Source organism: Peromyscus californicus, unplaced genomic scaffold, assembly GCF_007827085.1.
Source record: "Peromyscus californicus insignis strain IS unplaced genomic scaffold, ASM782708v3 Scaffold_5__1_contigs__length_169319896, whole genome shotgun sequence".
Lineage (NCBI taxonomy): Eukaryota > Metazoa > Chordata > Mammalia > Rodentia > Cricetidae > Peromyscus > Peromyscus californicus.
This window is the reverse complement of record NW_026294573.1, coordinates 39,833,388-39,856,121: the sequence shown is the minus strand read 5'-3', so window position 1 is coordinate 39,856,121 and position 22,734 is coordinate 39,833,388. Positions and strand designations below refer to the sequence as shown.

At 38.7% G+C, this 22,734-nt stretch overlaps 1 protein-coding gene across 5 annotated transcripts in view; it reads left to right on the top strand.

Moving 5' to 3' along the window:
* The window catches only part of Spata6 (spermatogenesis associated 6), a 100,529-nt gene that overhangs the window by 8,449 nt on the left and 69,346 nt on the right, over positions 1-22,734 (top strand). Inside the window, exons 2-4 of one of the 5 annotated variants that reach the window (XM_052717571.1) lie at positions 15,498-15,565; positions 16,187-16,324; positions 17,537-17,585. The exons of 1 other annotated variant lie outside the window; for it this stretch is intronic. In XM_052717571.1, the coding sequence (XP_052573531.1) occupies positions 16,310-16,324; positions 17,537-17,585 (64 nt within the window). In that variant the 5' untranslated portion in view covers positions 15,498-15,565; positions 16,187-16,309. Of the gene's footprint in view, positions 1-15,497; positions 15,566-16,186; positions 16,325-17,536; positions 17,586-22,734 lie in introns of those variants that run through there. 3 more of the 5 variants (XM_052717573.1, XM_052717575.1, XM_052717576.1) reach the window with 3 other exon arrangements.

Genomic DNA, 22,734 nt, shown 5'->3' with positions numbered 1-22,734 from the left:
GTTGTACTGGACAGTTTTTAAATTTAGTATCATTTGTGTTTTTAGTTGAGAGTTTTAGTTTTTTGAGTTACATGCATATTATCTTTATCCTTAAAACAATTTGTTTAAAACATTTTAGATATATGAAACTTTATAAGCAACAACATAATGAATATCATCTACCTGCTCCCAGCTTAAGAAATAAACATTTCAGATAAGAATGCTGCTTCCAATATTTATCTCCCTAAGAAAATATCTGCTTCCCTTTTTTGGGTTAACCATCATCCTAAGTCTTTCACCCTCCTCTGCATCTCTCAGTATTTTTCTCATTGTATTATCTGCCCAAGGGATTTGATTTACTTCCCAGTAAGGCCTGCTACCATTTCAAAATATTGATAGTACAATTTTTAAATTATTTGGTTTCAAGTAGTTTATAATTCTTGCTTTGTCTTCCACTATACTTTATGATCTATTTACGAGTTTAATTTACAAATGCATAGAATTTATGTGTGTACTATTCACACATTGCTACTCTACCTCTCACATACATAAGTCACATATGTATACTTACATGTACACATACATGCTAGTATTATTTTTTGAGACAGGGTTTCACTGTGTTGTCCTGGCTGGTGTGAACTCACTGTGTAGACCAGGTTAGCCTCAAACTCACAGATATTTTACTTCTTCTTCCTTCCAAGAGCTGGGATTAGAGTGGGAAGGCACTTGCACATTTGATATAATTCAGTAAAACACCTAGAATTAAAATAGTTGCAGACAAGAAGGGTGTGGTCAGAGGCATTGCAAAAAGCAATGCACTTACACATATGGGAAACATGTCTTGAGGACATCTCAGGAATTGGCCAGATTTCTCCAAGTGTGTGGACCATAATTGCTCAGCCAAGTGAATTCTCACCTAGCAACACTCCATATTCCAGGCCTTAATCAAGGAGCAGAGCATGAGCTGTCCTGGTAAACCCCTTACATGTCTAAAACTTTCAACTTGCTCTTTTTCTGGCCAGTCTGCAAACTTCCCAAAGCCTCTGCTTGGCTTTTTGCTCCCAGTTCTAATAGTAAATCTAGCATAGAGCAACCAGTGATAGCCATGCCTCAGTTTGAGTTCTGGGTGCCTAGAGATTTCCTTTGCCAAATTAATCTGTTAACTGATCTTGGCCTCCCATAAATCTCTCAAGACACAGACAAAATGTTGACAATTTCTCTGCCAAAACATAACATAAATGACCTTCAGTTCAATTCCCAATCAAGTTTTTGTTCCCATCTGGAAGCCTCATGAGTTCTGTCTTTTTGTCCCGATTGATGTTTCAGTCTTCTGAACTCCAACTGGAGTCACCTGTTAAGCTCCCCTTAAAAGCTCTCCATTTAAAGCTTTTTCTAGCCTACTTCCTCAGACTCTTCCAAATTCCTCCATCGGACCTCAGTCTACAAAGTCAGACTTAGTTATAAAATTGGCCCTACTTCTCTGTATCCATATACTTGGCCTGTATTAGTTGCCTTTGCGTGTCTGTGACTGAATAACTGATGGAAACTGGAAACAACTTGAAAGAACAAATTTTTATTTTGGCCCCTAGGTTTGTATAGTCCATGGACAGGTAGCTCCATGCTTCTAGATTTGTTGTCATGTAGATTATCATAGTGGTGGAAGTGTGAGATGGGGATGATTCTTCATAGCTTGAATAAAGTCCAAGGAGGACACTGGCATTAGGCTGGCTTTCACCTTTAAATCTTTTATTATGTCTGTGTCCACAGAACAGAGGAATGGTATTGCCCATAGTCAGTGTGGTCTTCTCTCCTTCGCAATCGATCTTCTCTAGAAATTTCCCCATATTGTTGAAGGCATGCCTCACTGATTTTAAACCTCCAACTGCTTTTAAACCCAGTCAATCTGACAAAGAAGATGGACTGTCACAATTAGTTTATGTTTTTGGGTTCTATTATAAATGATACTTAAAAACCCTCAAGTGTGGTTTTGCAGATGTAGAAATACAGTTCATTTGTATATAATGGCCTTTATGCTTTGACTTTACTCAACTTATTATTTCACGTAGTTTTTTTTTATTATTTCAAGTAGTTTTGTAATTGAGCACAATTAATGTTGTCCTTAATATATTATTAGACTTCTTTAAACTTTGCTCTTTCTTTCATTTAAAATGTCTTTCCTTTTCTTGTCCTATTGCATTCTATAGTACTTAAAGTGGATATTGCCAATTTTTTGCTGATATCAGGGGCGAGCATTTAAGTTTTTAGTATTGTGTTTGATGTTAGATTTAGGCTTCCTCTTAGGTATCTTTATTTTATCAGTAAGAAAATTTCCTTCGGCTCCTAGTTTCCTGAGAATGCTTTCAGGGGTGGAGCTTACATTTTGTGAAGGGCCTCCTGGTATATAGAAAAAGAATTGAAGGAAAATTCCTAATGTTTAATGCTATAATATGTCTCTCCTTAGGTTTCTGTTGCTTTGAAAAACATCATGACCAAAAGCAATTTGGAAAGGATAGGGTTTATTATAGTGAAGCAAATATTATTTTTGTGTATGTATCTCTTTCTACACATACTCTAACTTTACAAATTCCTATTTCCCTTTGAAGTGGAATGGAGTTGGGCATTACTCATATATGAAAGATCTAAAATGTTCTTTCCTTCTTAGGGAGCTGGTGATTGTCACATCTGCTATCTATTCTTCTAGCCTGTTACATAGTATCATTTTAGGCCTAAAGATTTGACTACTGTGTACAAACTATAAAAGAATTATGTAATTATTTCTGTCATGTTGCATGATATAGTTAAGATTTATCCCTGTGATGGCATGGATGTAGAACTCTATTCATTTTTCCTGGTCAAATAATAATCTGTTGTGTGGATATACCACATTTGCTTATCCATTTATTGGCCAAAGAATACTTGAATTGTGCCCACTCTTTCAATACTATGGATAATTTTCCTATGCTGGAATATACATTTTTATGTGGAAACAGGCTTTAAGTGGTCCTGAGAATCCAGGAGTTCGATAGATAGACTTTTGCTATATTGTTTGGTTCTTTTAAGGAACTTTCAAACCTTTTTGATAGTAGTTCTATGATTTTTATGGGTATTGGAGACATAATAAAGTTATGTTTTCTTGTTATTGTCCATGTTTTATTATAACCATCCTAATTAATGGAGGAGATAATCACACTGTGGTTTATGTGCATTTTCCTAATCTCAACCAATGTTGAACATGTTTTCAAATTTGTTTAACTACTTGAAGAGATGCTCATTTGCATACTCTTCAGTATTTAGGGTTCTGTTAGTTCTATATGATTATAATCGCTATGTCATCTTGATGTATTTCTTATTGTAGTTCCAGTTGTTATATGATAATTAACTGCCCTTTTTGTGTCTCGTAATAATCTGTTTTATTGTGTATTTGTTTATTAGTGTAGTCAGTATGGCTCTGTTTTGGTTATAGCTTGATTGCTATATATTTTTCATTTTTAATGGTCAATTTGTGTCTTTGAACTTAAATATGTTTTATGGACATTTATATAATTTATATAACTAGATGGTAGTAGCTTTTGTTTTTTATAAACTTCATTATAAAAAACCTTGCAAATAAATAAAAATATCACACACCAAAATTCACTAGCCCTGAAATTTATACAAAGAAACAAACTTATATACAGTTAGAATTGGCATTTAGAATGGAAGATGTGAAGCTTCATATTAAATTTTATTCTTTTAGTGTCAAATATGTTATGTTCTTATCCACTCCCCAAACAGAAAAATCTATGACAGAATTAGAACTAGAAAAATTCCTAGCTTTGTATTGTATTTCTTTCATAACTCATGTTCATTACCTGCATTCACACACTCTCAGAAACAAGTAAACCATGTCTTCTCTCTACTATGAAGAATTTACCTAATTACATATATGCATACATGTGAGCAAATGTACAAGATAACCTGAAGAAAAGAGAACAAGACAGGCTAAATATAGGGGGATAAGGAAGGATTAAATACAGATAGTACCTTTTAAAGTCATACATTTTTCTTAATGGACAAAGGAGGAATGTATCAAAGGAATGTGAGTATTTACAGCTTAGTATTATTCAGAAATGTATGTGTCCTGTTTTACCATAGGGAAGGGGGAGAATAGAAAGTTCAGGGAAATGGTATAGAAAATTATGAGAACTCAGTAGGTTTGGAGAATATACTAAGTCCTTGAGAAGATTCTGTTTGGCTCATAGAGCAGTGGATTGTAAATGACTCTTTCTGGTACTCACATTAGTTACCTTTGTGTTGCTGTGACCAAAATACTTGACAGGACCAACTTAAGCAAGAAAATACTTATTTTGGCTCATAATTTCAGTTCATCATGACAGGCAGGAAAGGCATGGCAGTGTTCATGGCAGAGGAATAAGATTCCTTATATGGTGGCAGACCTGGATCCAGAAGCTGGATGGGAGCTTGAGGTGTGATTTCCCTTCAAAGGCCTTACCCACTGGCCTATACCTCAGATTCTATAACTTCTTCCAAAACATTACATGTCTCAATAAGAAACAAAGTGCTCAAAGTGGGAAGCTGTTGGGCATAGTCTAGATCTAAATCATGACATCCCATCTAAAGGTCATCATGGTCTCATAATGAAAACTATGCTCAGTCAAAATTTAAGTGTCACCATCCATAGTTTTAACATTGTTCAGACTCAAGGTGTTCTAGTTTGGTTTTCTGTTGTTGTGATAAACAACATTACCAAAAACAACTGGAGAGGAAACTATTTCATCTTGTACTTCCAGATCAAAGTCCATCTTTGAGGAAATTGAAGCAGGAACTCAAGTCAGGAACCTGAAAGTTGGGACCATTGAGGAATGCTGCTTTACTGCCTTACTCTCCTTGGCTTGCTCTACTAGCTTTCTCATACAGTCCACCTGGGGATAGCACCACCTACAGTGGACGGAGTCCTCCTAAATCAATTAGTAATCAAGAAACTGTCCCACAGATGTGTCCACAGGCCAATCCGATTGAGGGAGTCCTCCAACTAGGACTACCTCAGATAACAGGGCTGTGTCAAGTTGACAGTGGAGACTAACTAGGAGATTCTATTCCTTGTCAACTTGTTATACCAGTAAGTCACTTTAAATCATAGCTTTTCCTTTTTTTGTCTTCCCTAACAGCTCACATTAATATTATATCATATGTAATACAGTACAACTTTAAAAGTCCCACTGTCTTTAAAAATTGATTTAAAATTTTATGTTCTTCTGTGGGCTTCTGCAAAATTAAAAAAAAATGAAAAGAAAAAAATCAAAAACTAAACCAAACCAAATCAAAACAAGTAATATACATTCTTATCCCAAGCAAGAAGAACCATGGCAGTTACAATAAGAACAGAGCAAAACCACAGTGTTAAATAGCTCAGTGTTTGAGGTCTTGGGGTCTGGAACTCACACATGATCTTCTGGGTACTAAAGAGCTTGGGTTACTCCACTTCTCTGGCTCTGCCATTCACACACACAGCTTGTGTCATAGGCTCAAGTCAGCTCCACTCCACATTTGTGTCTGACCTTGTAGATGTCCCGTGGTTCTGATTTCTTCAATACCATAATGATGTCAACCTTTTATTTATCACAGCTATTTTTTCATCCCCAACTGACCAGTATTTGTCCCATTCAAGCACAGCACTTTTCACTTCTAGATTCTTAATTCAAATATATTATATGAATCAGCTTGATAGAGTCTTTGAGTCAAACTTCCCTGAAACTTTACTCCTGGTACCCATTTCTGTTGTGGTTTGCCTTTTTGTTGCTGTGATAAACAATACGACCAAAAGGAATTTATAGAAGAAAAAGGGTTATTTCATATTAAAATCCCAGATCAAAGTCTATCTTGGAGGGAAATCTCGCAGGAACCTGGAGGTAGGACATGGAGGAATGCTGCTTACTGCCGAGCTCTCTCTCTGGGTTGCTCAATTAGCTTTCTTATATAGCTCATCCCCACTTGCCTACGAACCACCCACAGTGGAATGAGCTCTCCATCAATTAGCAATTAAGAAAATCCCCATAGATATGCTCATAGGCCAGTCTAATAGAGGCAGTTCCACAATTGGAATTCTCTCAGACAACTCAGGGCTGCGTCAAGTTGACAGCTAAAGCTAACTAGGATGCAAGGTAATTTCTTAACAGGAGCCCAAATACAATCAAAACCAAGTTACACATTACTCATATAATGTTACAGGGTGAACAGTCCCATTCCTTAAAGGAGAAAAGTAGGATAGTATGAGACAGTGACAACAAAGGAAGACTGAAACCCTGCAGGGCCAACATTAAAACTAGACTCAGTGTCCAGCACTGGGCATGTGTTAGCACCATCTAGGCTCCTGTGGGCTTGGTTACTTTGACCCCTATGGTCCTACCATTGACAACACATGTAGCTTCTCTTGTAAGTCATCTCTATTCAGTACCTGTAGTTTTCTTCAGCAGATATTCCATGCTTCTGTTATCTTCTTAGGCTTCACCTCCAATGTTCATGCTAGCTCAGGAGCTCTCTGCAGGGAATCAGACCCTGCCAGGCATTATCTTACCTCATATACTTTTCTCTCAGATCTTTGCACAAACCTCCAGTGACCCCCTCAGTCTTACATTCTGAATGTCTGCAAAACTAGTACAGTGTGGATGATGACAGATATTGCTGCCAGCTCCAGATAAAGCTAGACTCTCTGGGAATATGGCTGTAGTGACTGACCTCTGTGTGTTCTGCCATGGAAACCCTTACCTGTGTAACACTGTTACAGGGAGATCTCCAGTGCCCTCTGATCTGACTTGAGAGGCAGTGTCTGTTCTTGTGATCCTGAAAGAGGAGAATTTTAAGGCAGCACAGTAGTAGAGTAGGCAGTCAAGAGTTTAATTAGAGCAAGCTAAAAACAAACAAGAATATGCTCTTTAAAAAAGCCTAGACAATGGTACTGATCCTAGTAGGCATGGGCCTTACATTTCTCTTCTGTTATTCCCTCCAGTGCACCTTCCTCAAGGGTGTGTGCTAGGAAATGGGTGTGCTTTTTTTTTTGAAAGCACATTTTACCCATAATTCACTCTATTTTGAATAGAGATTTTTAAAAAAGTATGGATTTACATTACTTCTAAAGTCAGAAAGTTCTCTAGGGGAAATGGTAATAGTACTCTGCATACTTCTCAGGAGGATGCCTATGAAGTTGAATTTAGCTGACCCAGCTAGAGATCACTACCACACTTTGCATCCTGTTTTGGGAGCCCTGAGCTTGTTCATCTGGAGGGATCACTGTAGTGATATCTTATTTGTGCTGAAATGTGGTCATATTTTATTTGTGCTTTAATAAATAAAGCTTGTCTGGAGATCAGAGGAAAAAGGCCAGCCATTAAAAGTAAACAAAGAAGTCAGGCAGTTGTAGCACACGCCCTTAATCCTATCACTTGGCAGGCAGGATATCTGTGTGTTCCAGGCCACATTGGAAACAGAGCCAGGTGTGGTGGCACATGCCTTAAATTCCAAAACTAGTTAACCATGGAGGTCTGGAGGTCAGTACAGATAGACAGGAAGTGACAGAGCTGTGTAGGAAGAGGAAGTGATATAGCTGAACAGAGATGGCAGAACAGCAAGGCATATAGACGTGGGTAGACAGGAAGTAACTCGCATTTGGAAGCTGCAGAGTTGGTGAGGTAAGGTTGGCTGGTGGTTTTCCCTATTTCCCTGATCTCTCTAAAGCTTTCACCCCTATATTTGGCTCCGTGGTTTTTATTTAATAAGACCATTTAGAAATTTGTTTACAGATCACCACACATTATTTTCACATCTTGTTTCAGGTGACCTTCCTGCACTATCTATGGCCAAGCCAGAGTAACTTTAACAGACAGAGTCCCTTCCTTACAAAGCTCCAGTGACAAACCTAAACACAATTCCACCAGAGTCCAACTTGAGAAACGGTTAACTTTACTGGGTAGTGACCACAAAGCAGTCTCACCACCAGGAAGTCGTATCCCACTATGGATAATGTGTTCCCATAGCTACATACCTGTTCCCCCTTCAGTTGACTCCCCACAGTCTATGTACTCCAGCACCTCCCAAGACCACCAGGCCACACACAATTAAGGCAGAATTAACATGCAGCTGGCCAGGAGGTTTAGGCATGAGCATCTGGAATCTTAGATGAGGTCCAGTGACCCACAGCACCCCTTCCTTCTAGGGAGGAACTTAACAGTAAGCAAGCCTGATATTGAGGCTCTCTTGAAGTAATCACAGCTGTTCTGATGAAGATGTATGTTATGCTCAGAGGATAATGCTGTAACAAACTGCTACCTGTTGTTTTTTATGTCCCATCTGGCGCAGGGAGGCTGCAGGTCAGTCCCTTTTACAACTAACCTCTTGCCTTAACGTTAGCTTGTTATAAGCAGGAATATCCTGTGAAGGTATTATCTTTCCAAATGAAAGTCTTTTTAAACAGGTTTCAGTTTTACATCCTGGGGCTTCAAGGTGAAGTGTCTTACCTTCAGACACCTTTCTTATCAGTGGGAGAGGCCTTAGGTTTCTATTTAAGGTGCTAACTTCTTTAACAGTTACAGAATCTGAATCTACATAGTCTACATCATTAAACACAATGCTTCTGATTGTATATATTTTACATAGTTTTTGCTCTGAGTTGTCACTATAAACCTGGTTAAAGCAGCCAAGTAATAACCATGCTACAACCTGGAAATGTCCTCCACAAAATAACTCAAGTGCTTTTGAGTTCAGATTCACTTAAAACTCGAGGAAATGGGCAGAATTTCTTGCTCAGTTCTCTATAGAAGGCTTATGCCCATCTGATACCTGTGGGTGCTGTCTTTATTGCCCTCTTTTCTATCAATATTTTGGTCTCTGAACTCTTCCTGGAATGGCCTGATAAGCTCTGCTCACAGTATTTCAGAGCTGCTCCAGTTTGTAGCTCTAAATTCTTCCACAGTTCATTGCAAACCCATTCCCGTAGCCTAGAAACCACATGGTCAGATTAAGTAGTAGCAATTGACACTGATGTTATATTTTAGTGACCGAAATGCCTGACAGAAACACTGTAAGGGACAGAAGTTTATTTTGGCTCATGGCTTCAGAAGGACATCAGTCCATCATGACAGGGATGGTATGTCAGCAGGAGCATGTGGTAGATTCCACATAGAGTGGCAGGCCAGGATCAGGGAGCTAGACCAGAACCAGTGGCGACTATATATTCAAAGGCTTGCCCCTAGTGGTCTGCATCTGGCAACTTGGCCCCACACACCCAACTTTCATGACCTCTCAAAGTACTGCCACAGCTGGGGATCAAGTACTCAAAATATGAGCATGTGTGTGGATGTAACCGTCTTATTAAATAAGAAACACAGAGCCAATTGCAGAGTTAAAAGCCCAAAAGGTCAGAGCAGTAGCTGAGAGCTGAGCTTACCCTTCACTGCTGCTGCTATCCTTCCTCTCAGCAAGAGCACTACTTCCTGTGTATCTGTCTTTTTATAGACTTTCTGTTCTGCCTTCTCATTGGTTGTAAACCCAACCACATGACCTCCTCGTCACTGCCCATCTATACAGACCTCCAGGTTTTCTATGGTTGGTATTGAGATTAAAGCATCTATCTCCATGCTGGTGGTATCCTTGAACACACAGAGATCTGCCTGTCATGTGATTGGGATTAAGGGCGTGTGCTACCACTACCAGACTTCTGCTATGGCTTGCTATCAGCTCTGACTCCCAGGCAACTTTATTTATTAACATACAAATAAAATCACATTTCAGTACAAATAAAATATCAACATACATTTGGGGGCATGTCCTAGATTTAAATCATAGCAGGACTGGGATAAAAGGCAGTGGTGAAATAAGGCCTGTCCAGTGTGTGTCAGACACCATTCTTTCCTGCTATGATTTGAGATGAGTTGACCTAAGCTCAAGAAGGCACTATAGGCAATGCTTCTCCTTGGTAGGTTTCGACTTCAGGTGGACTAGGGAGGTCTGTTGAAAGTGTCTGTGTCCTGCCAGAGGTGGAAAAAAGGAAAATCATGGGACCCTAGTCTGAAGGAAGTTGTAGGGCTTTTAATTTTCTTTAGATCAAATTGCTCCATGTGACAGAATATATCTTGTAGTACAAAATGCACTTGTTTACTGTTATCTGATCCCAGCTACAGTTCTCAAGTCTTGTTTCTTTCATTCAACACAGTTCTTTTGAAATCTGTCTATGTTGCTGCATTCCTCACATTTATTCCTTACCACTGGAATGTATTTCCTAGAATAGAAACCTTACACATCATTACAATATGTAAAACTTTGGTGTCTAACTTTCCTGCTCTGGCTTGTACACATAATCAGAAGAAATAGAATCGAATTAACCAAGTGGAATGGAGGTCATATATAGTTGGCTTTTGACAAATTATTTTGAAAATAATTACTTTCTGGCCCCCAATCTGTTCTGCTGGGATCTTTTAGGTTTTTATTTTTATTTGAGTGTGTGTGTGTGTGTGTGTGTGTGTGTGTGTGTGTGTGTGTGTGTGTATACACTGCATGTATGTGGGTGCCTGTGGAGGCCAGAAGAGGGCTTTGGATCTCCTGGAGCTGGAGTTGGAGGTGGTTGTGAGCTGTCTGAGGTGGGTGCTGGTAACCTAACTGGAAGAGCAGTGTGTGCTCTTCACTACAGGGCTGCTCTCCAGCCCCTCTCTGGAGATCTTAAACAGAAGAATACCTGGAGTTGGAATGAGGATTTCACATGAAGTGGGGAAACTGGGGGTTGTATGTGCTGTCAGGGGTCTGGGGTGTGTCTGTGTCTTACCTCAATCCCCAGGATTTTCTCTGAAACTTCTGAATATGCTTGCATTTGCTTCCTCCAGTTTTACTTTGTGCTTTTAAAACAAAGTTGCTGTTCTGTTGGGTTTATATTCATTCATGAGGCTGTTTCTGTAAGTGGATCTGGCTGTGGGTTCTTATTAAGCAGGATGCTCACATCTTCCACGTTTCAAAGTGAACAGAGTTAATTTTCCCTGAGGACTTCCAGTCCTTACAGTTGGGAACAGCCTTGGAACATGACATTTTTTAATCCAACAGTTTTCATTTGTTCACCTCCCGCAATATGAAGCTGGGTAGTAGTTTTTAATTCATTCTGCATATACTTTTGATAGGTATGCTTAGTGAATTTTTTAAATATGATTGTAGAACAGATAGATTTACTGCTGTCATTTTGCTGTTTATTCTCTGTGTCTTGGGACTTTGTTTCTCTTTATCATTGCCTCTGTCTTAGTCTTGTTCTACTGCTGTGAAGAGGCACCAAGACCATGGCAACTCTTATAAAGGAAAGCATTTAGTTGGGGTTTGCTTACAGTGATTTAGTCCATTATCGTCATGGAGGGAAGAATTGCAGCATGCAGGTAGACATGGTGCTGGAGAGGTAGCTGAGAATTCTACATCTGGATCTGGCAGGTTTCAGAAAGAGAGAGAGAGGAAATAACTGGGCATGGCTTGAGCTTTGAAACTTGAAAGCCCACCCCCCAGTGAAAGACTTCCTCCAAGAGGTCACAAGTCCTCTAATCCCTATGAGCCTTTTGGGGGCATTTTCAAACCACCACAGCCTCTTCTTTTTGTTCTAACTTTTTTTATTGTTTTATTTTAGTTTATTTTTGTGAGTGATTGATGCAAGCTTCACAACTAACATTTGAATTTTTTTGTATTTGTCTAATAAGTTTATTCTGCTTGCTTACATTCAGTTTTAAATGATTTTAACTGATTCCCCTTAGTTCCATTTACTTTGAAAATTTTTTGTCTATTTATTATTTATTTATTTTACATCCTAATCCCAGTTTCTGCTCTCACTCCCTTCCACAACTCCTACTCTGCCCATCCCACCTAATCTACTCCTTCTTCATTTCTGTTCAGTAAAGGGCAGGCCTCTTAAGAATATCAACAAAACATGGCATACAATTTGCAGTAAGACTAAACACTTCTCCTTGTATTAAGGCTGGGCAAGTCAACCCAATATGAGGAGTAGGGTCCCAAAAGCTAGTAAGAGTTGGAGACAGCTCCTGTTCCTGCTTTTAGAAGTTCCACAAGAAGACCAAGTTACACACTCCCATATATGCAGATGGTCTCCGTCAGTGCCATGCAGGCTCCCTGGTCTGTTCAGTCTTGTGAGTCCCTATAAGCCCAGGTTAGTTGTTTCTGTGGGTTTTTTTTTGTGATGTCCTTGACCCCTCTGGTTCCTACAATCCTTCCTGCCTCTCTGTAGTTCGTTGTTTTTTTATTCTTTTACTCTTTTGATGGTCCGCTACCCAGCTCCCAAATAAATCACACACAGAGGCTTATTCTTAATTATAAATACCCAGCCTTAGTTTGGCTTGTTTCTTGCTAGCTTTTCTTAACTTAAATTATCCTTGTCTATCTTCTGCCTCTGAGCTTTTACCTTTCTCTATTTCTGTATACTTTTTCTTTCCTTCTCACTCTGTGTCTGGCTGTGTAGCTGGGTGGCTGGCCCCTGGTGTTGTCCTCTCCTTGTTCTCTTGCTCTTTCTTCTCTCCTCCCAGGTTTCTCCTTCTATTTATTCTCTCTGCCTGCTAGCCCTGCCTGTCTTTTCTCCTGCCTTGCTATTGGCAGTTCAGCTCTTGATTAGATCATCAGGTGTTTTAGACAGGCATAGTAACACAGCTTTACAGAGTTAAACAAATGTTCCACAGCATAAGCAAATGTAACACACCTTAAAACAATATTCTACACCTCTCTTCAGCAGGATTACCAAGCTCAGCCTAATGTCTGACTGAGGGTCTATGTCTCTGCTTCCATCAGTCGCTGGAAGAAGCCTCTCTGATGACAATTGCACTAGGCACCAATCTATGAGTATAGCAGAAATTTTTTTTTTGAAAATTTATTTGTACAATATATTCTGATCATTCTTTTCCTTTCCCCAAATCTTCCCAGATCCTCCCCACTTCCCCATCCATCCAATTCCATACCTTTTCTTTCTCTCCTTTTTTTAGAAAACAAACAAGCAAAAAACAAACAAATAGCACCACCCCCAAGAGAAATCCATACAAGAAACATACAGAAAACAAAACAAAAAAAAATACAAAAACACTAAATTGGAAACTATGATATACAAGCAAAAGACAAAGCAATGTGGGACAAAAAGTCTCCAAAAATAACACTGAATTTGTTTTGTGCTGGCCATCTACTGCTGGGCATAGGGCCTGCCCTTAAATGTGGTTTGTATACTTCGTCAGACTGTACTGATGAAGACTAAGTTTGCCTTTGCAAGCTGGTGTCAATTGTAGTTTGCCAATTACTTTTTGATTGTTTCATTTTAGTTTCTTTTTGTTAGTAATTGATCTGAGGTTTATAATTGCTATCTTAATTTATATTAATATGTTATGGACTAATGTCAATTTAATTTCAGCAACACACTAAAATTTTTGTTTCTATTTTGTTCTGTTTCCTCCCCTCCTTATAATATTATTGTCATAAAATTACATCTTTGAACATATAAAATTTACTTCTTTGAGAATTTCATACGTATACAGTATATTTTGATCGTATTTACCCCCTACACTTCCGGTTTTCCCTAGCTCCTCCCAGATCCACCCTCCTCCCCAACCCCTGCTAACTTTTGTGTCTTCTTTTTTCTTTAAATGATGAAGGAGTCTGGTTTGCAGTAGTTTTGTAACTGTTACTTTCTGAGCTGACCTTTTGTTTGTTTGTTTGTGTTCCTGTCAGTCCTGGGGATTGAAAGCAGACCTCATGCACATAGGCAATGGCTGTGTTGCTGAGCTGCTGTCCCAGCCCTGCCATTGTCTTTCAAATGACAGAAAAAATACAGAGTTCAGCTAACATTGTTCTATTTTTTTCATGTAGATTTGAGTTCCTGGCTAATGTCTACCTGAATCACTTTAATACTGCTGTACCAGAGTTCTGCTTGTGATGGATTCCTTTCCTTGTTTTTATCTGGCAATCTCTTTATTTCCCTTCCTTTGTGAGGAACAGCTTTTTTGTTTATTAAATTATTTTTTAGAAGTTTAAGCCATTTTACTTTTTTCTGGCTTCATGATAGATTTTTCTCTGTTTGCTTTTAAGATTTGTCTTCTTGAATGTTTATTGATTTCTTTTCTTTTCCTAAACTGAAAATTTGGTTATGATGATTGTACTTTGGATTGTACTCAGGTCACCAGGCTTCTTAACCCATGAGCCTTCTTGCTGGCCACCATTTTTGTGTTTGCTACAAATTGAAAGGGACTCCAATGAGGACAATGTGACAAATTTGGCTTTTTTATCTGGCACAAAAATATTCTTAACTTCTGTGTACCAAGGAACATGAAGTTTCAATCCTCTTTGATATTATAGTCAGTGTTGACAAGGCAAACGTTAGGGGTTCACTCTAAGAAGCATGGTATTGGTGACTAGGACGAATGAACTGTTGGTACTGTTCCAAGTGCTGTGAATGTATTGACTGAATCTCATTTACTTTGTGACATTGTTGGTAATCACCTTAGCTTTCTTAGGACTTTGATATTCTCATGTGTAAAATGTCTGTTGCTGTACTAAATAATCTCTAAAGTTTTTGAATCTGAAAGTTCTTGTTTTTGGTATAAATGATAAGGAATATAAAATCTCTGTTCCCAGGGAATTTATAACCAGATTAAAGAGATGAGAAATCCATGGCACTTCCTTAGATACACACAGATAATGGTCTCACTATAAGCGAACTACACAGTGCTGTTAGGATTTATATCATATGTGTGTGCTATTAAGATAGCACCAAATGTTTGAATGAGATTGAATTTTCATAACTAGTGAGTCAAGATGCTTTGGGTAGGAGATGACAGTTACATATGGCTTAGTGGGTGGCAGAAGCAAATGCAGACGGAATGGAATGGAAGAGTAAGGGGCAGAATGCCTGCTTCTTGCTTTCTATCCCATTTTTATTATGTAGGCAGTTGGAGAATGTGGGGTAAGAAACTGATGTTTAGAAAAAAGTAAAAACATTCTTCTTTCTTGAGACAGGGTCTCATTATGTAGCCTAGGATATCCTTGAACTTATGACCCTCCTGCCTCAGTGTCTTGAGTATTAGGATTACTAAAACTAGCTCCTTATATTTTGAGCATATTGTTAGAGGGTAGGGTATCACACAATATTATTATGTTGGAATAAATTTTCAGCAACTTTAATATCCTGTTAATGATATGTCTGAACAGTGATACTGTAATATGTGAGGGATTGAAGAGACTGCTGTGTGATTTTAGAAACTCAATGTTTTCACTATAGACATTCTGCCAGTTTTAAGAGTGTGGTGGTTTAAGTGAGAATGGCCCCCATTGGCTCATGCATTTGAATCCTTGGTCTCAAGTTAGTGCAACTGTTTGAGAAGGATTAGGAGGTGTGATGTAGGAAGAGGTGTATAAGGGGGCTGAGATTTGAGGTTTCAAAAGCCACATCATTCCCAATTAGCTTTTTCTGCCTTGTGTTTGTGGATCAAGATGTAATTTCTCTGCTACTGCTCCAGTGACATGCCTGTCTGCCAGCTGCCATGCTCTCCATCATGATGCTCATGGACTCTAACCCTCTGAAACTGTAAGCCCCTAATAAACTCTTTTTTTCTATAAGTTGCCTTATTCAGGTGTTTTATCACAGCAATAGAAAAGTAACCAAGACAATAAGGATAGTTAAATATTATTTAATATTTAAAATATACTTGATTAGGCTAGAAAATGGGTCTTGAAACTTTATCCTATCACTTCTGATGAGAGGATGAATGAACATCTATCTTAGTATCTGTGTGTTGGGCCAATACAAATACTCTTCAGGGTGATGGGAAATAGAGCCATGCTTTTCTGCAGTTTTATTTCTGTCCTTTTGTGTGATTCTTTATTTCTGCTGAGCACTACTCCTTTGTGATTGAATGATATTGAATAACTTTGTCAGAATAAAGGAGAAAATGAGAGCCAAAGGCTGACTGTTTAAAATTATTAAATTACTAGGGCATATCCAGTATATAGAGTTTTAATTGTGGCACAAATAACCAAATAGAAAATGACAGGTTTCTAAGAGTGGAGAAAACATACAGGCATCCCTTTGAACTGTGTGAGCACCCACAGCGCCTGTCCTGGTGGGCAGTGACTGTTCATTACCACATCAGTGGGGTAGCTCAGTGAATTATCATGCAGTTAGAGCCTCTTATCTAATTGCTTTCAGGTAACTTGTCCAGGAGTGGTGCTGAAAGACAAGGAGGACATCTATCTTAGTATCTGTGTGTTTGGCCAATACAAGAAGACACAATGTGTCCCAGCCACTTTTCCACTGGTCTTCAATGCCAGAATGGTGTTTGAAAAGGTGAGTTCGAAAATCAGATCGTGTTAACAAACAAAAATTAGTGATTCCAGTTTTGAATAAAATCCTGCAACATAAACTGTTATTACTGACTATGTGCTTTGGTTTGATTAAACATGAAAATTGTAACACATTTAGACTTTTGAAAATATTCCTTTTATTATGCATTGAATCAATTGCCTTTTCTTGATGTGACTCAGCCTGTTTCTAAAACATCTTAGAGGGCTTCATACAAAGCATGGCATCTTGACTGCTGAATAATAACTTCTTTACAAACTAAGGCACAAATAGGTAAGCATATGTTGAGTTTTACCTAGGAATATCTTGTGCTTTTCTGGTTCACCTAGTCTCTCTCTTCATTTTCCTTAAAAGTGCTGCTATTGGTAATTATTACCAACCATCTCCCCTTCCTCCCAGACTTATCTTGTCTTCTAGTCTTCTCTCCTCCCTCCCTTCTTCTTCCTTTCCCTCCCTTCGTCTTCTTTGCTTTCTTCAAAAATAAAATAGCCCACTGTAGGTGTTATCGTAGGTACTGATGGCACATAACACACAAGGCAAAACTATTTCTTCCTGGAGCTTAATAAATGCATAAACACAATAAAGGAAGGAGGAGAGATCGGGGAGAAATACTTTTTAAAAAAATATCAAAAAAGGCAATAATATTTAAACAAAGCTTGGATGAGTTACTTGAAGAACTGTGGGGAGAGAATTCTAAGTAGAGAGCTAATAAACACAAAGGTTTCTTGTAAGAAGTTTAGCGTGCTAAGGTGGGTTATTAAGAAGGTTGATAAGATCATCCTGAGGAGCACAGGTAAGAATTCTAGTGGGTGATATGGAGAGGGAGGCACATCTGGTAGAAATGTATTTGTGAGATAATGAGAAGCGGAGAGAAATTGGTGAAGATTTGTTTGGACGGTTGGCATGGTGATTTATTCCAGTGACTCCAGGATTTGAGGGACTTTGGCAGAAGGATTGAGACCAAACTGAGCTGCATAGTGAATCTTCCTCTCAAAATCCAAAACCAAACCAAACCAAGCCAAACCAAACCAAACCAAACCAAACAAAACAACAAAACCCCCCAACAAACCAAGATGTTTCTTTGGTTGGGAAGGAAAAGACACTTTGGGAATGGGATTGGGAAACAGTCTTACTTACATCTTCTTTGGCTTCCTCTTCCCATCCTGTCCCTGCTGTGTCCATGCCCTCTTCCTGCAGGTGTTCCCTGAAGCAGTAGACCCTGGAGATGTGGTTGCACAGCTTGAGTGTAAGTTTTAATTTTTAATTACTGATTAAAAAGCATTTTAGAAGTGTCATGCTTGTGATATTTGATTTGAGGTTAAGTAAAAGTTTAAAAGTTCTGGTAGGATTTCAAAAATGTTGAACTGAGATTTTTTTATAATTTAAAAAAATTTAAAATAAACCTGAAAATAGAGAAATATTTATCTTTTTTTGCTGTGGATAAACCGAGACTTTTTCCTCTTTCTGTTGTGGTCTGTGACAAATTTAGTATTACATATTTTTGGTCAAGATGGTATGGAGTGTTCCAATTGAGTTTCATGATAGGTGGAGAACAAAAATGTTTAATGTAGGAGTGCAGAAAGTCAAGAGACTCAAAGAAGCTCAGAGTAGCCTGCCTGAAAATATCTGTGCTTTTACTCCAGGAGTTATCAATTACATTTCAAGGCTCTGGATGACAGTACATACCACCTGTAGGGCTCAGCTCGAAAAAGCTACACAGACAGCAGTGCTAGGTATAAACTTGGGAAGAACCCGTTCAGGCTCTGGTTATGGAATGGAAGGCTGACACTTACGTTAAAAGTAGAAGAGGTCAGAGAGCAGAGACTGCTCTTTGCATCTCCAAAGGCCTGCGGTGCTGGACCTCACTCAGGTGTGTCCCTCATCCTTCCCCGACTCCCCACCCCAGGAGCACTCTAGCAACTTAGAAACATGGAACCTGGCAGCAAGCTAAAATTTTAGGATAGAGGGTACAAACAAGCCAGCCTACTTGCTTTCATGGGATTATGGCCTCGCGACTTATCCAGACAATGCTTTGCACCTGGGGCCATTATCTTGCTATTTCATGTCTGTTCTAGGACCTGACATTGCATTTTCCACCATGGTAAATAAATTCGGTGGCAATTGTTGCCTGATTTAGTATTTCCTGAACATCTTGTTCATTATCTGGGAAACCATATCTTAACAAGCATTAAGAGTGACCATTTCTCTCCTTTTGAGATTTTTTTCATTGAAAGAAACTAGTTTTCCCAACTATTTGATTAGAAATTTTAGGGCTATCAGATTATTAATTACTGATGATTGTTATTTGAAAAGTGTCTGATTTCCTGACTCAGTTTCTTTTCTCTTGAGCCTTCCCTTATGCAGTGAAATTCCACTTTTTACTGTCTACCATGTCTTCAAGTGCTGGTATTCCATTGCTCATATCTCTGTACAACTCACACCTGGTGATGATAGAGAACTTTCCTATGTATTTGTGGATTCAGTCTGGTGTCCTCCTAGACCATTCTCTACCTTCTGTATCTCTGTACTTCACTTTGCTCTGTCCTTATGGCATATAGTTTGGCTTCGTATGTTGCTTCTCAGGTCGCTTCCACAGCAGTCTTCACTACTTTCTTGTCTGTTGGTCTTCCTTCTTGTTGCACAGTCTTCTTTGTTCCCTAATGATTTCTAATATGGGAAATGAAAACTACACTGAGTGGGAGTGATGCCCATGTGCCTGTCACCTTGCTTCAGTAATTTTTGAGGTTTCATTAATCTTATCCCTTATTCTTTCTGGCCACTTGCAATATAGTTGGTTGTTTAAATATGTATTTTATACATTGTATCATTTTAGTACAGGTGCACAACAGATGGAGGCTCTATAAAAGAATTAACCACTATGCTATTATCACACTTAACAAAACAAGCAGTTCCTCAATAAAGTCAAACATTTTCTCATCTGTCCCCCTAAATATCTTTTTAAAGTTAGCTTTTAAAAATAAGGATCTTCTCAGGCTTTAGCTCTGACATGATGTGGCTATGTATTGTTGTTTTTTGTCTTTGCTCTTTTAGGGGGCCCACCACCCAGCTCCCAAATAAAGTACACATGGAGGCTTATACTTAATTATAAATGCTGGCATTTAGCTTGACTTGTTTCTAGCCAGCTTTCCTTAAATTATTCTGTCTACCTTTTGCCTCTGGGATTTTTCCATTCTCTTACTTCTATAAATTTTACTCTTACTCCATGTCAGGCTGTGTAGCTGGGTGGCTGGCCCCTGGGTCCTCCTCCTTCTCTGGCTACTTCTTCCCTCTTCTCCTCCCAGATTTCTCCTTCTATATCTTCTCTCTGTCTGCCTGCCTATCCTTTCTTCTGCCTTGCTATTGGACGTCCAGTTCTTTATTAGACCACCAGGTGTTTTAGAAGGGCAAAATAACATAGCTTCACAGAGTTAAACAAATGCAACATAAACAAAAGTAACATACCTTAAGATAATATTTTCCAACAATTTATTTCTTTTCTTTTTATCTGTAATGGTGTCCCACACTTTTCTGTTTGAATAATAAGCTAGGCCCTTCAGAGTATCCTGTCTCTTTTATATTGGCTAATTGCTTCCTTACTAAAGCTGTTTGTCTTGCTTATTGCTTGTATTATATAAGCTTCTAATAGAACTGGAGGTCTTTGGATTCAGGCTTATTTCACTTCATTTTGTTATTTGGCAAGGGTCCTTGATAGTTGGTCTTTTGTGCCTTTAAGCTTCAATATAGCATCATAAGAGAAGTGACAGAAACTGTTCACTTCAATAAAATACAAAATTGAACTTCCTAGCAAAGACAAGCATTGCAAATGAGAAAAGTTGCTGGACTAATATGGGATATTCCAGAATTTCCTCCTACTTATTTTACTATTGGGATGGTGAGTTACATATTGAAGCTGTGTGAGATTTCTGAGAGCTTGTGAGAAAACTCCAAGTAAACAAGACAAGAGTTTTGTAACCTCTGTCTCTCCATAACATGAATTTGTTCTTGGAATGTGCTTTGGTGCCCCTCCCAGAGTAGTAAATAGGAGTGGGTTTACTTTAGATTACCCACCATCTTACCCATTATTATTCTAAATGATATTTCCAAGCATAAGTTGTCCTCATTTCTGTATACATCCTAAACTCATATGACTTTACCTTTGTGATCGTATACAACTTGAACTCAAGTGCACTTTGCTCACATGACCTTGCTTAACCCTCAGAATATAAATTGTCTGGTGCCCTGAATAAAATTGGCTATGGCATCAGACTTTAGTCCACCTCATTTTTAGGCTTCACTCTCCCATGTTCACATGGCCAAATAGAGTGGCAACACATATCATTCCCAATTGTCATTACTTAAATGGCCCTTGTTATCATTGATAGTGATGTATTGTTACTGTACTGTTATTACTACTGGTTTTACTTTAGCACTAACCATTTTCATTTCAAACTCCATCTGCTCCTTGGGGGAGTTTCCAGAGACCAAAAATTCACTTTGGGCTTTAGGGAAATACTGATGTATGTAGTGTATTCTAATTACAGTTATTCCCCACTCTCTCAGAGACACCCCAATTCATTTTGTCTCCTCTTCCTCCCTACATGGCCTTTTCTCCCATTAATCTTGATATGTTTTGCTCTGTAGCTCATTGAGTTTAACCATGCTCATCTATGTGACTATGAGTTTGAAACTTGTTGGAGACTGGTGGGGTTATCAGTGGGTTTGTAACTGAAGACAGCTTAATCCATTAGGAGCCAGTAGTTTATCAGGGAGTGGTAGGGCCCCATGAGCCCCTCCTCAATCCATGATTGACTGTTGACAGGTTCAGTCTTGTGCATGCCCATTGGTGGCAGTTGCAGCTTCTATTAAATCATGATTGCATTCAATGTATCATGCTACTAATATACAGTCTTACAACCCTTCTCTATATCTCCTGGCTCTTATATTCTTATCACCTATTCTCTTCTGCAGTGTTCTGTTGTAGAATATTATTTTAAGGTGTGCTACGTGCTACTTTTGTTTATGTTGCATTTGTTTAACTCTGTGAAGCTGTGTTACTGTGTCTGTCTAAAACACCTGATGGTCTAATAAAGATCTGAACGGCCAATAGTGAGGCAGGAGAAAGGATAGGCGGGCCTGGCAGGCACAGAGAATATATATATATATATATATATATATATATATATATATATATATATGAAAAAAATCAAGGAACTAGAGAGGAAGGAGGAGGACATCAGGGACCAGCCACCCAGCTACAAGCCAGTCATAGAGTAAGAGTAAGAGTAAGATTTACAGAAGTTAGAGAATGGGAAAAGCCCAGAGGCAAAAGGTAGATGGGATAATTTGAGGTTAACAAAAGCAGACAAGAATCAAGACAAGCTAAGGCCAGGCATTTATAATTAAGAATAAACCTCTGTGTGTTATTTATTTGGGATCTGGGTGGCATTCCCCCAAAAGAGCAAAAACAAACAATTACAATGTTCCTTGAACCTTTGAGGAGGTGTGCTATAAACGTTCTGTTTATGACTGAGCATTCAACAATCACATATTCATAACACCTTGAATAATGTTCATTACAAAGAAAAGTGTCTCTGAGTGTGGCTGAGAAGTAGCCTGTGTCTGTGGGTATAAACATAGGTACTCAGAATGCAGCTTGGCTCCATGACACATTAGCTTTCATTCTAGCACTTAACATCTCCTCAGCTGTGGATTTCTGGCTAGGTTTACATTGCAGGCATGAATTCCTTCTTGTGGAATGGGCCTCATATCCAATCAGAGAGCAGTTGGTTACCTCCCTCCCCATAACAGTTGTGCCACTACTGCGTCAAGTGGCCACATTTTGCTTTGCAGATGGTGTTTTTTTTTTTTTTTTTTTTTTTTTAGAATCTACAACTGGATAACTCCTCTGATGCCTTTTTTTTCTGAATAAGCCAGAAAATGGTCACTGGTATGGCAAATGCCTTAAGGGAAAGGGGATAGCAGCAAACACAGGTGATATGAAAACAGAAGGAAAATACTAGGGGAAGAACCTTGGATGGGATAGGAAGGAATGAGAAAGTTGAGAGGGGAGAAAGGGAGGAGTGACCATAAAGGACAATATAAGAAAAAAGCCACATGGAAACCAGCTACTTTGTAAGCTAGAGAGGGAGAGAAGAAAAGAGGGGGATTAGAGGAAGGATAAGAGATAGATAGATAGATAGATAGATAGATAGATAGATAGATAGACAGACAGAATATAAATGGATTATAAAGATGATATCCTGGCTCCTGAAAGTTACAGGTTATTAAACAAAAATCCCTGGAGTAGGGTACCTCAATGAGCTATTGGTCAGGAAGATTCTAAGAGTCCACCAAACAACACAGGCACTTGCCATTTGTCTGGGTTATCCTCAAGA